The sequence below is a fragment of the Daphnia pulex genome, chromosome 12 (genome assembly GCF_021134715.1).
Source record: "Daphnia pulex isolate KAP4 chromosome 12, ASM2113471v1".
NCBI lineage: Eukaryota > Metazoa > Arthropoda > Branchiopoda > Diplostraca > Daphniidae > Daphnia > Daphnia pulex.
The window spans coordinates 8,027,635-8,041,766 of NC_060028.1; the positions used below are offsets into that span (position 1 = coordinate 8,027,635).

Genomic DNA, 14,132 nt, shown 5'->3' on the forward strand with positions numbered 1-14,132 from the left:
TCCACACTTATTCAGAATGATAATTACCTTTATAAATGATAGAAAAGCATGCTGTGACTGTGCTGTGTATTTTTCTAAAACATTTCCTTCTTGAATTGCTCTATGAATTTATTGATTCAATAGATTTGAAGGGTTGTATTGGACATTGTTTAACACATCCTGTGATAAAAAAAATGGTTTTAACAAGTGATATATATATTATAGCAACTTCAAGTGCTTTGCTGTGCTGTGCTGCTCTTGGTGCTGCTTTCAGCTCGCCAAAGCAGTATTTTTGATTTTTCTTCAACGCCAATGCAAGATATAATTTATAAGGAGTTATCTTGTGGTTTTATTGTAGAAAAGCATATTCCACACTTATTCAGAATGATAATTACCTTTATAAATGATAGAAAAGCAGGTTGTAACTGTGCTGTGTATTTTTCTAAAACTTTTTCTTCTTGAATTGCTCTATGAATTAATTGATTCAATAGATTTTAAAGGGTGTATTGGACATTGATTAACACATCCTGTTACAAAAAAAATGGTTTTAATTTATAATCTTTGTATCTTCTTATAATTATTGTAAAATAGAGTATTCTATACTGATTCAACACGAAAAATACTAAAACATGTGATAGGAAAGGTCTCCACCACGATTTGGAAATATTTCAGGCTAGGTGTTTGGGACGTTTTTTTGGTATTTCTTCAACACCAATGCAACCTGTCACATGTACTGAGTTTCTTCTTATGATTTTTGTAAAATAGAGTATTCTATTCTGATTCAACACGAAAAATACTAAAACATGTGATAGGAAAATATAAGGTCTCCACCACGTTTTGGAAATATTTCAGGCTAGATGTTTGGGACGTTTTTTTGGTATTTCTTCAACACCAATGCAACCTGTCACATGTTCTGAGTTTCTTCTTATAATTTTTGTAAAATAGAGTATTCTATACTTATTCAACACGAAAAGTACTAAAACATTTGATAGGAAAGGTCTCCACCACGATTTGGAAATATTTCAGGCTAGGTGTTTGGGATGTTTTTTTGGTATTTCTTCAACACCAATGCAACCTGTCACATGTACTGAGTTTCTTCTTATGATTTTTGTAAAATAGAGTATTCTATACTGATTCAACACGAAAAATACTAAAACATGTAATAGGAAAATATAAGGTCTCCACCACGATTTGGAAATATTTCAGGCTAGATGTTTTAGACGTTTTTTTTTTGGATTTCTTCAACACCAATGCAACCTGTCACATGTTCTGAATTTCTTCTTATAATTATTGTAAAATAGAATATTCTATAGTGATTCAACACGAAAAATACTAAAACATGTTATAGGAAAGGTCTCCACTACGATTTGGAAATATTTCAGGCTAGATGTTTGGGACGTTTTTTGGTATTTCTTCAACAACAATACAACCTGTCACATGTACTGAGTTTCTTCTTGTAATTATTGTAAAATAGAGTATTTTATACTTATTTAACACATAAAATACTAAAACATGTGATAGGAAAGGTCTCCACTACGATTTGGAAATATTTCAGGCTAGATGTTTGGGACGTTTTTTGGTATTTCTTCAACACCAATGCAACCTGTCACATGTTCTGAGTGTCTTCTTATAATTATTGTAAAATAGAATATTCTATACTGATTCAACACGAAAAATACTAAAACATGTTATAGGAAAGGTCTCCACTACGATTTGGAAATATTTCAGGCTAGATGTTTGTGACGTTTTTTGGTATTTCTTCAACACCAATGCAACCTGTCACATGTACTGAGTTTCTTCTTGCAATTATTGTAAAATAGAGTATTTTATACTTATTTAACACATAAAATACTAAAACATGTGATAGGAAAAGTCTCCACCACGATTTGGAAATATTTCAGGCTAGATGTTTGGGACGTTTTTTTGGTATTTCTTCAACACCAATGCAACCTGTCACATGTTCTGAATTTCTTCTTATAATTATTGTAAAATAGAATATTCTATACTGATTCAACAGGAAAAATACTAAAACATGTTATAGGAAAGGTCTCCACTACGATTTGGAAATATTTCAGGCTAGATGTTTGGGACGTTTTTTTGGTATTTCTTCAACACCAATGCAACCTGTCACATGTTCTGAGTTTCTTCTTATAATTTTTGTAAAATAGAGTATTCTATACTGATTCAACACGAAAAATACTAAAACATGTGATAGGAAAGGTCTCCACCACGATTTGGAAATTTTTCAGGCTAGGTGTTAGGGACGTTTTTTTGGTATATCTTCAATACCAATGCAACCTGTCACATGTACTGAGTTTCTTCTTATAATTATTGTAAAATAGAGTATTTTATACTGATTCAACACGAAAAATACTAAAACATGTGATAGGAAAGGTCTCCACCACGATTTGGAAATATTTCAGGCTAGATGTTTTAGACGTTTTTTTTTGTATTTCTTCAACACCAATGCAACCTGTCACATGTTCTGAATTTCTTCTTATAATTATTGTAAAATAGAATATTCTATAGTGATTCAACACGAAAAATACTAAAACATGTTATAGGAAAGGTATCCACTACGATTTGGAAATATTTCAGGCTAGTTGTTTGGGACGTTTTTTGGTATTTTTTCAACACCAATGCAACCTGTCACATGTACTGAGTTTCTTCTTGTAATTATTGTAAAATAGAGTATTTTATACTTATTTAACACATAAAATACTAAAACATGTGATAGGAGAGGTCTCCACTACGATTTGGAAATATTTCATGCTAGATGTTTGGGACGTTTTTTGGTATTTCTTCAACACCAATGCAACCTGTCACATGTTCTGAGTGTCTTCTTATAATTATTGTAAAATAGAGTATTCTATACTGATTCAACACGAAAAATACTAAAACATACACAACAAACAGCTTTTTGAAGCTTTGCGAAGCTTTGTGAAGCCTTGCGAAGCTTTGTGAAGCTTTGCGAAGCTTTGTGAAGCTTTGTGAAGCTTTGCGAAGCTTTGTGAAGCTTTGCGAAGCTTAGTGAAGCTTTGTGAAGCTTTGCGAAGCTTAGTGAAGCTTTGTGAAGCTTTGCGAAGCTTTGTGAAGCTTTGCGAAGCTTTGTGAAGCTTTGTGAAGCTTTGCGAAGCTTTGTGAAGCTTTGCGAAGCTTTGTGAAGCTTAGTGAAGCTATGCTGTGCTTTTCTAAGCAGTGCATTTTTCTAAAACTTTTTTTTCATGAATTGCTCTATGAATATATTGATTCAATTTATTTGAAATTGTGTATTGGACATCGATTTACACATCATGTAATAAAAAAATTGTTTTAACAAGTGAAATAAATATTATAGCAACTTCAAGTGTGTTGTGCTGTGCTGTGGATTGCAGTGAAGCTCCTGAGCATCTCATGAAAGAAGTTCTTCTTGTTTCTTTTTCATAAACATGTTGTGAAATCAAATGTGTTTAAAATCAATGAATCTATTAAGACATTCACGAAGGAAAAGAAATAGAAATAAGGGTTGATAGCATATCTTCCAGGAAAATAAAACACCACTTCAATGAATTTGAAATGACGATATAGATTGTTTCACAAGATTAAACAATTTTACTGTTACAGGATATGTTATTTCGATGTCCAATACACTATTTCAAGTCTTAAAAATCAATGAATCTATTAAGACAGGCATGAATGAAAAGGAATAGAAATAAGGGTTGCTATAAAATCTTCCAGAAACTGAAAATCACCATTCTGATTGTTTTACAAATTCAAAGGGTTTCCTTGTTACAGGATATGTTAATCGATGTCCAATACACTATTTCAAGTCTTTAAAATCAATGAATCTATTAAGACAGGCATGAAGGAAAAGAAATAGAAATAAGGGTTGATAGGAAATCTTCCAGGAAGTAAAAAAAACCACTTCAATGAATTTGAAATGACGATATAGTTTGTTTTACAAGTTTAAACAATTTTATTGTTTCATGATATGTTAATTTGATGTCAAATACACTACTTCAAGTTTTTAAAATCAATGAATCTATTAAGACATTCATGAAGGAAAAGAAATAGAAATAAGGGTTGATAGGAAATCTTCCAGGAAGTAAAAAAAAAAACACTTCAATGAATTTGAAATGACGATATTGATTGTTTTACAAGTTTAAACAATTTTATTGTTACAGGTTATGTTAATTCGATGTCCAATACACTATTTAAAGTAAATAAAATCAATGAATCTATTAAGACATTCATGAAGGAAAAGAAATCGAAATAAGGGTTGATAGGAAATTTCTCAGGAAGATAAAACACCACTTCAATGAATTTGAAATGACGATATAGATTGTTTTACAAAATTAAACAATTTAATTGTTACAGGATATGTTAATTCGATGTCCAATACACTATTTCAAGTGTTTAAATTCAATGAATCTATTAAGACATTCGTGAAGAAAAAGAAATCGAAATAAGGGTTGATAGGAAATCTTCCAGGAAGATAAAACACCACTTCAATGAATTTGAAATGACGATATAGATTGCTTTACATGTTTAAACAATGTTTTTGTTACAGGATATGTTAATTCGATGTCCAATACACCATTTCAAGTATTTAAAATCAATGAATCTATTAAGACATTATTGAAGGAAAAGAAATAGAAATAAGGGTTGATAGGAAATCTTCCAGGAAGTAAAAAAAAAACCACTTCAAAGAATTTGAAATGATTATATAGATTGTTTTGCAAGATTAAACAATTTTATTGTTACAGGATATGTTAATTCGATGTCCAATACACTATTTAAAGTGTTTAAAATCAATGAATCTATTAAGATATTCGTGAAGGAAAAGAAATAGAAATAAGGGTTGATAGGAAATCTTCCAGGAAGATAAAACACCACTTCAATGAATTTGAAATGACGATAGATATTGTTTTACAAGTTTAAACAATTTTATTGTTTCAGGATATGTTAATTCGATGTCCAATACACTATTTCAAGTGTTTAAAATCAATGAATCTATTAAGACATTCGTGAAGGAAAAGAAATAGAAATAAGGGTTAATAGGAAATCTTCCAGGAAGATAGTATTTTTCGTGTTGAATCAGTATAGAAAACTCTATTTTACAACAATTATAAAAAAACTCTTTACTTGTTGCAGGTTGCATTGGTGTTGAAGAAATACCAAAAAAAACGTCCTAAACATCTAGCCTGAAATATTTCCAAATCGTGGTGGAGACCTTTCCTATCACATGTAATGGTATTTTTCGTGTTGAATCAGTGAAAAATACTTTATTTCACAATAATTATAACAAAAAACTCATTACATGTGACAGGTTGCATTGGTGTTGAAGAAATACCAAAAAACGTCCCAAACATCTAGCATGAAATATTTCCAAATCGTTGTGGAGACCTTACCTATCACATGTAATGGTATTTTTCGTGTTGAATCAGTGTATAATACGCTATTTAACAATAATAATAAGAAAAAACAAATTACATGTGACAGGTTGCATTGGTGTTGAAGAAATACCAAAAAACGTCCCAAACATCCAGTCTGATATATTCCCAAATCGTGGTGGAGACCTTTCCTATCACATGTAATGGTATTTTTCGTGTTTAATCAGTGAAGAATACTTTATTTCAAAATAATTATAATAAAAAACTCATTACATGTGACAGGTTGCATTGGTGTTGAAGAAATACCAAAAAACGTCCCAAACATCTAGCATGAAATATTTCCAAATCGTTGTGGAGACCTTACCTATCACATGTAATGGTATTTTTCGTGTTGAATCAGTGTATAATACGCAATTTAACAATAATAATAAGAAAAAACAAATTAAATGTGACAGGTTTCATTGGTGTTGAAGAAATACCAAAAAACGTCCCAAACATCCAGCCTGAAATATTCCCAAATCGTGGTGGAGACCTTTCCTATTACATGTAATGGTATTTTTCAAGTTGAATCAGTGTATAATACTCTATTGTACAATAATTATAAGAAAAAAACTCATTACATGTGACAGGTTGCATTTGTGTTAAAGAAATACCAAAAAAACGTCCCCAACATCCAGCCTGAAATATTTCCAAATCGTGGTGGAGACCTTTCCTATCACATGTAATGGTATTTTTCGTGTTGAATCAGTGAAGAATACTTTATTTCACAAAAATTATAAGAAAAAACTCATTACATGTGACTGGTTGCATTGGTGTTAAAGAAATACCAAAATACCTCCCAAACATCTAGCATGAAATATTTCCAAATCGTGGTGGAGACCTTTCCTATCACATGTAATGGTATTTTTCGTGTTGAATCAGTGAAAAATACTCTATTTTACAGTAATTATCATAAAAAACTCATTACATGTGACAGGTTGCATTGGTGTTGAAGAAATACCAAAAAATGTACCAAACATCTAGCCTGAAATATTTCCAAATCGTTGTGGAGACCTTTCCTATCTCATGTAATGGTATTTTTCGTAATGAATTAGTGAAGAATACTCTATTTTACAATAATTATAATAAAAAACTCATTACATGTGACAGGTTGCATTGGTGTTGAAGAAATACCAAAAAAACGTCCCAAACATCCAGCCTGAAATACTTCCAAATCGTGGTGGAGACCTTTCCTTTCACATGTAATGGTATTTTTCGTGTTGAATCAGTGTAAAATATTCTATTATACAATAATTATAAGAATAAACTCATTACATGTGACAGGTTGCATTGGTGTTGAAGAAATACCAAAAAAACGTCCCAAACATCTAGCCTGAAATATTTCCAAATCGTGGTGGAGACCTTTCCTATCACTTGTAATGCTATATTTAGTGTTGAATCAGTGAAGAATACTCTATTTAACAATAATTATAAGAAAAAACTCATTACATGTGACAGGTTGCATTGGTGTTGAAGAAATACCAAAAAAACGTCCCAAACATCTAGCCTGAAATATTTCCAAATCGTGGTGGAGACCTTTCCTATCACATGTAATGGTATTTTTCGCGTTGAATCAGTGTAGAATACTTTTTTTTACGGAAGTAAACACCACTGCAATGAATTTGAAATGAATATATAGATTGTTTTACAAGTTTAAACACTTTCCTTGTTACAGGATATGTTCATTTGATGTCCAATACACTATTTCAAGTAATTAAAATCAATGAATGTATTAAGACATTCATGAAGGAAAAGAAATAAAAATAATCTCCCAGGAAGTAAACACCACTTCAATGAATTTGAAATGACGATATAGATTGTTTTACAAGTTTAAACAATTTTTATGTTACAGGATATGTTTATTCGATGTCCAATACACTATTTCAAGTGTTTAAAATCAATGAATCTATTAAGACATTCATGAAGGAAAAGAAATAGAAATAAGGGTTGATAGGAAATCTTCCAGGAAGTGAAAAAAACCACTTCAATGAATTTGAAATGATGATATAGATTGTTTTACAAGTTCAAACAATTTTATTGTTACAAAATATGTTTATTCGATGTCCAATACATATTTCAAGTGTTTAAAATCAATGAATCTATTAAGACATTCATGAAGGAAAAGAAATAGAAATAAGGGTTAATAGGAAATCTTCCAGGAAGTGAAAAAAACCACTTAAATGAATTTGAAATGACGATATAGATTGTTTTACAAAATTAAACAGTTTCCTTGTTACAAGATATGTTAAATCGATGTCCAATACACTATTTAAATTCTTTAAAATCAATGAATCTATTAAGACATTCATGAAGGAAAAGTAATAGAAAAAAGGATAGTTTGTTTGTGTATCTGTCTGTTTGTTTGTTTGTAAGTCAGGATGAGCGCACGCTGTGATTGGTCGAGCTTACCGCCGGAGGCAATACGTCACCACCTCTATCTTACAAGGTTACCGCCGGAGGCTATGCCGCTCTACTCTACAAATTTACCGCCGAAGGCCGTGCGGGATTGCTCTACCCTACAAATTTACCGCCGGAGGCCAAGCAAGAACATCCTCTGTCGTGCAAATTTACCGCCGGAGGCTAAGCGTGAAGCCCCTCTACCCTGGAAATTTACCGCCGGAGGCTCATGGTTCAAATCCCGTGAGAGACTTACTTTTTTTAAGCATAAAATATTTCTTTTACGGATGATTTTGTTAGCCATGACTCAGACAAGTCGAAATTTCGCGAAAAAAAAAATTACAACATTTTAAAGGAAAATCAGAGAATTTACAGAACAAAAACAGCCGGTGGCCATGTATGAAAATTTCTACACTACAAATTCACCGCCGGAGGCAATACGTGAATATCCTCTATCCCACACATTTACCGCCGACGGCTGGAGTGAGCTGGAGGTTCAAGCGGATAAAGAGCACAAAGTGAGCCAAGCTCGATAGCATTTTCTACCCCCCACACTGTTGACTCATGGAAGATGAAAAACACAGGGCAATTTTGGGCACGGGCTCCCGCAGGGGGCCCGAAATCACGTTCAAAATAAGAATACTTCGATAGGCGCAGCTAAAACGTGATACTCGAAAAAGCAGATGAAACGGTGCCAAGAAAAATTTCTTTTTCACGTTGAACACTGATTTCTCAAGGAAGGCCTTTTGCTAAAAAGTCCGACTTAACACTAGGCCAACTAAGGACCGGCCCTGGACGGGCTAAAATTTTCTAGTATGAATCATAAAAATCTAATGCTTGTAACCGTCTAAACTGTAACTACAATGTAAACAAAACAACCAATTTATTAGCACTGTACTTTCAATATTCACATTTTCACGAAGCAGTGGATTTCGGCATAATTTAGTACATGTAAAATAAATTGATTATTCAAATGAACAACTTTGCAGTTGCATAGCATCACTTTCTCTAACTCACTTTTACCTTCTCAAAATATTAAATGTATCTCATTTCAAAGAGCAAAAAATAACTTTTTTAGATTGCTATGAGGCTAATAAGCCAATAATGAACAAGCAAATCATTATAAGTTATAACAGAATATTATAGATAATTGAGAAGACATTCTATTTCAGATTTATATTTTCTTAACTTTTAAACCATAAAATCTGATATGTTTTAAGGCAACAAAAATTTCTAAATGGATCTAGTCTTCATAAACCCAAACTTTAGCAGCTGGCTGCCATGAAACAAGTTCTTCATCCTTGAACCACAAGGCAATTTCCTTGTTGGCACTCTCAACAGAGTCAGATCCATGCATGATGTTCCTAATTTAAAGGCAAATGTAAAGTACAGTCTATCAAGTATCACTCAGAACTAGTCTTACCTGCCAACTTGAACACAGAAATCTCCTCTGATGGTACCAGGCTTGGAGTCAGCAGGGTTGGTCTCTCCCAACATTTGACGGCCAGTCTTAACAATGTTCAAACCCTCCCAGACCTGAGACGTACATTGCATGTATTAAAATTGACTGCTAAATGAAGTAACAAAAGTTTACCATTGCAACAACTGGTCCAGATGCCATATACTTCACCAAACCAGCAAAGAAAGGGCGGCCAGACAAGTCAGCATAGTGTTTCTGCAATAGCTCCTCAGTAGGCTATAGTGACATACACCATACATAAAACACAATTCAGAACAAATGACACATTTTCTTGACATACAGAACACAACTACTTTACAATCATACCTGCAGAAACTTGAGTGCGACCAATTTGAAACCTTTCTGTTCGAATCTTTTGAGGATTTCACCAACGAGTCCTCGTTGAACACCATCAGGCTTGATCATCAAGTAGGTACGTTCTTGATTTCCAGACATATTATTGCAATGGCCTGAGACTTGAAAGAAAGAAAGAACTGACTTATCTTAATGTCACAAGGTGAATGAACGTGATTGCAAAAAGCAGACGTGTAAGTTAACTTTTTACATTCTTCGCCTCCCGCGGTCCCGCCCAGCGGCTGCCCTCCCGCAAATTTCCGACATCTATTGGGCAAGAAATCAACTCCATTATCATTTGACAGAAGGTGTTTACTTCGTGTAACCTTGAATTTCTGCTTCGGGCGGTCACTTGAAGTCGTTTGATTGTTGTAGAATGTCTTTGTAAAATAGTCGATGTAGTCATCCAAGTCGTGACAAGAGCTGTTTATCGAACTCGCTTTTGTCTATTCCAGTTTTGAGCTTATTGATAGGCTTCATTTATTTGGAACATGGAGGTATATTTCCTTTATGTTATTCAGTTATTTTGTGTTAATTCCATTGAAATCAGCGATTATCGATTAAACACGTACATCTCCCCTGAGACTTTTGTTGCACATCTAAATTAATATAATTGTATAGTACCGATGATCTTATTTTCTTTTTCAGGGTATTGCTGATGTGTTTAGGTGCTTTATTTGCATGGACAAATTGAGAGATGCAAGATTATGTCCCCATTGCTCAAAACTTTGTTGCTTTGCCTGCATTCGTCGGTGGCTTGTGGAACAGCGCTCACAATGTCCTCACTGCAGACTTCCACTCCGACCTCATGAGCTTGTCAACTGTCGATGGGTTGGAGATGTTACTCAGCAATTAGAGAGCCTCCAGCTACAGAGTGCTCCTTCAGTTACACCATCCAGTTCAGTGTCAAACAGTGCCAGCACCACTGATTTGTAATTTTTTATCTTATCTCCATGAAAATTTAGAATCAACATGTTAATAATTAATGAATTAATATTTAAAGGTGTGATATGCACAGTGAAAAACTCTCAGTCTATTGTGTCACTTGCAAGAGCTGTATTTGCCATAAATGTGCACTTTGGGAAGGTACTCATTCAGGCCATATGTTTCAGGTAATTACAATTTTGTAGGATAAAAATTAGATTAGAAATAATATAATTTCTTCTCTTATCAGCCTTTAGATGGAATGTACGAAACTCACGCAACTAAAATTCGGGACGGAATTGCCCAGCTAAGGAGAAGACTTTTAGAAATAAGCATGATCGTTCAAGATGTGGTAAAACATTAGTTTTCATAACATTGCCAGTATATCAATCTTTTTTTTAAATGTGCCTCATTCATTAAAGGAGCGTAACGTCGAAAGTGTCCGAACAGCGAAAGATGAAAAAGTGAGTGAAATACGTCATGCGGTAGAATTGATAGTATCTCGTCTAGATTCTCAGCTACGAAGCAAACTCTTGTCCTTGGTGGGGCAAAAGAATGTTCTGACTCAAGAAACTGACCATTTGGAAGCATTGTTGCAGGTAGATTTCTTTACACTAATGTCTTTAAAATTTTAAAAATTGTTTTTATCACTTCGCATTTAAGGAAACTGAAGCAACACTGCAGAATGAATCCAAGAGCCAATTGATAGCTAAAAGTGGCGAAATCATGTCTGCAATGGACAGAGCCCAGCGTCGAGCCTTGAGCTCTTTCACTTTACACCACGTCCCAGCAGATTTCCAAAGCGAAATCGTTCCAGCTTACAGCACTAGCATCTTTACAATTGAAGATTTCAGTAGAATGAGGAATAATGCGGATCCTATTTACTCACCACCACTAGTCGTCGATGGCCTCAAGTGGAGACTTAAGGTTGAATCATTTTCCGACTTTCTCTTTGTCAACTTACTACATTTTATAGCTCTTTTACTCAAGGTTTACCCCGACGGAAATGGAATCGTTCGCGGTAATTACTTGTCTGTTTTTCTCGAACTCACGAGCGGTGTATCGGAGCCAGCCAAGTAATCAAGGGCGTATTTCAACCAGCAACTAATAACGAAACTTAAACCACCCTTTTTGAATAGATACGAGTATAGAGTAGAGCTGATTTATCAAGGGCCGAATAATGCGAGTGGTGGTCTCTCCACAAACCGTAATATTGTACGGGAATTTGCCAGCGAATTCGATGCCGGCGAATGTTGGGGCTATAATCGTTTCTTTCGCCTCGACCTCCTTGCTTCCGAAGGCTATCTAAGACCGGAAAGTAATTCTCTCATTCTACGGTGAGTAACTTTTCTTATTCTTTCGAAATAGATCTTTTAATTCATTCCAGTTTGAAATTCAATTGTTCTGCAGATTTCACGTCCGTCCACCAACGTATTATCAGAAATGTCGTGACCTTCAGCGATATCTTTCCAGCATGTTGCAAAAACATGCTCGTTATCTAAACATCATAAAAGATTTCACCGAGGTATTGCGTGTTCCTTTTTTTGTTTTTTCTGTTGACTTGAAAATTTTATTATGGACTACAGGGTAGACAAGACCAAGAGCTTGTGCAAAGCGAAGGGGAAGAAAATGGTGATGTGCGCAATCAAACCAGTTCTGTGACCTCGTCAGTCCCAGATCGTGGAGCCACAGTTTGTCTATCAACGCAAACCTCCACACTGAACACGTCAATAACAGAAAACGACGAAGTTTTATTAACCGACGAAGTTTTTGAGAGTACCTCACCCTCTCAACGCTTGCTCAATTTGACCGATAGCGTCCGTCGATTGGCTGGCGGGTTCCAAAGCACTAGCGTGCAGCCAGATGACGAATGGGTTTCTACTAGCAGCGAAAGCGGGACCCCGGTATTTTACCCTTTTTTTTTTCTTTTTACCCTTCCCATTTACAGTATACTCGATCCTTTCTTACATGGTCATTTAAAGTCACGCCCTTTGCATAAATAACTTGTTTTTATATGAGTTGTTCTGTTTGTTTGTTTTTTTTTATATTCTAGAGCCTTGGCAACGACAATGTTGTCGATGGAAACAACCTCAGCGAGGGTGAATTAGAACTCAGCGAAGCTGTAATTAGCGTGAACCAGTACATAATGCAGCCCCGCTTTGCTGGCGCAAACCATTTCGATCGCAATGTCTCGACGTCCAGTAAAGACTTCATTTTCGAGACGGGAATGAAAGGATTTTTTTTTAAAATAATTTGATCTATAATCCTGCCAGGTATTCGGGATGGAGACTTGACTTACCCTTTGATGGATCAAACGTTCAGAGAATTGAACAACGCCACCATGAACGGGATAGCGTCCAACGTTTCAGTGTACGATTTCCTTTCGCAATAGATTATTCAGTGTATATAGTTATCATGGATAAAGAGATTTATAACAAACAATATACCTCACCAACAATTGTTGGTTTTAACTAAAACAGGCATTCATTTGCCGAGCGTGATTGGGATCAAGAAACCTTGGAAATGTCTTCTATCGTCCCGGAAACGGAACAACCAGTGAGGACGCCGGTTCGAACGACCAGGTTGAGGAGCCCCCAGTCTCACCAGCGGAAGAATCGACGAGCTCGTGACAACACATTTCTGCTACCAAGATTAGGTACCAGTCGTAGGCGCTCAATCTCACCGCCCCGTAGCCGTGCACCGATTCCCAGTCCAGCTCCTGCCCCACAAGCAGCAGCCAATTTCTCTGCCAAAAGTAAACAAGTTCAAACAAAAATTAACGATTGTGGTTAAAGACTTATTCCTATCGTTTCAGGCAGTGCAGCTGAAGAATAAATGACTTCACTCATCACATCAGTGCAGCAGAAGAAAGAACAAATTAAACCCATCCACACTTCTGATTTTAACCGACTGTGCTTATGCACCTTATTTGTTATCCCTCTTATTATTAATTAGATATGCGAATCTGAAAATATACACCTTCAAATTCTATAGCTGAAAATAATATGACGTATATTTAGTTTTTCTCTTATTTACCTCACAAAGATGGTTTCACGGCACGGAGCCGCTTCCAGTCGACTGCCGACCTTTAAGGTGAAATGCGATTTCGAAACAACAGCAGTCACAGGGTTGACAATCGATCGGTTGTGATGTGTCTCTGCAGCTTTTGAAAAAAATACAGGAAGTGGTCGTGCCCTGTACGAGAAGAGACAATAAAAGAGGCTTAACTTTGCAAACTTAATTATATATCGGCGGAGAAACGCCCCAAATGAAAAGTAACATAATACCGCATTGCAGCAATTCATCATAGGCGGGCTGCAACAGTTGATTCCTGAGTTGCCGCAGCAGACATTGGTTGAATTGAAACAATTTGAACAAATATCACAGAAGCAGTTTGTCGTTGACTCACTCGTCGAACAACAAATCCTTACAAGCCACTTTTGCAGAACTATTCCTGTATACGCACAAGGGTGAATCCAATCAGCGGCTAATCTCCGCACGCCAAAGCAGGGCAAAGAATCGATACTTACCAACGAGGACGACAACAACATAAGATGTTATGGCTAGCGAAATGACGGCGGCTAAAGGTAGCGCAAGATCGGTCCGGT

The 14,132-nt window shown here is 35.2% G+C and overlaps 2 protein-coding genes across 2 annotated transcripts; one reads left to right on the forward strand and one right to left on the reverse strand.

The window, feature by feature from the left end:
- Positions 1–8,948: 8,948 nt before the first annotated feature.
- On the reverse strand, positions 8,949–9,835 carry LOC124208971 (nucleoside diphosphate kinase-like). Its single transcript, XM_046606842.1, has 4 exons — positions 9,574–9,835; positions 9,382–9,483; positions 9,211–9,323; positions 8,949–9,151 (listed from the first exon to the last, which is right to left on the reverse strand). Exons 1-4 carry the CDS (start codon positions 9,700–9,702, stop codon positions 9,031–9,033), a joined length of 465 nt encoding a protein of 154 aa, XP_046462798.1. The 5' UTR covers positions 9,703–9,835; the 3' UTR covers positions 8,949–9,030.
- Positions 9,836–9,905: 70 nt separating this feature from the next.
- On the forward strand, positions 9,906–13,515 carry LOC124208966 (E3 ubiquitin-protein ligase TRIM37-like). The gene is made up of 14 exons (XM_046606835.1): positions 9,906–10,097; positions 10,249–10,532; positions 10,604–10,712; positions 10,775–10,876; positions 10,947–11,123; positions 11,188–11,451; positions 11,515–11,600; positions 11,664–11,861; positions 11,935–12,049; positions 12,111–12,428; positions 12,578–12,725; positions 12,798–12,894; positions 13,005–13,279; positions 13,340–13,515. The coding sequence occupies exons 1-14, from the start codon at positions 10,092–10,094 to the stop codon at positions 13,357–13,359; spliced, it is 2,199 nt and encodes a 732-aa protein (XP_046462791.1). The 5' UTR covers positions 9,906–10,091; the 3' UTR covers positions 13,360–13,515.
- Positions 13,516–14,132: the final 617 nt, after the last annotated feature.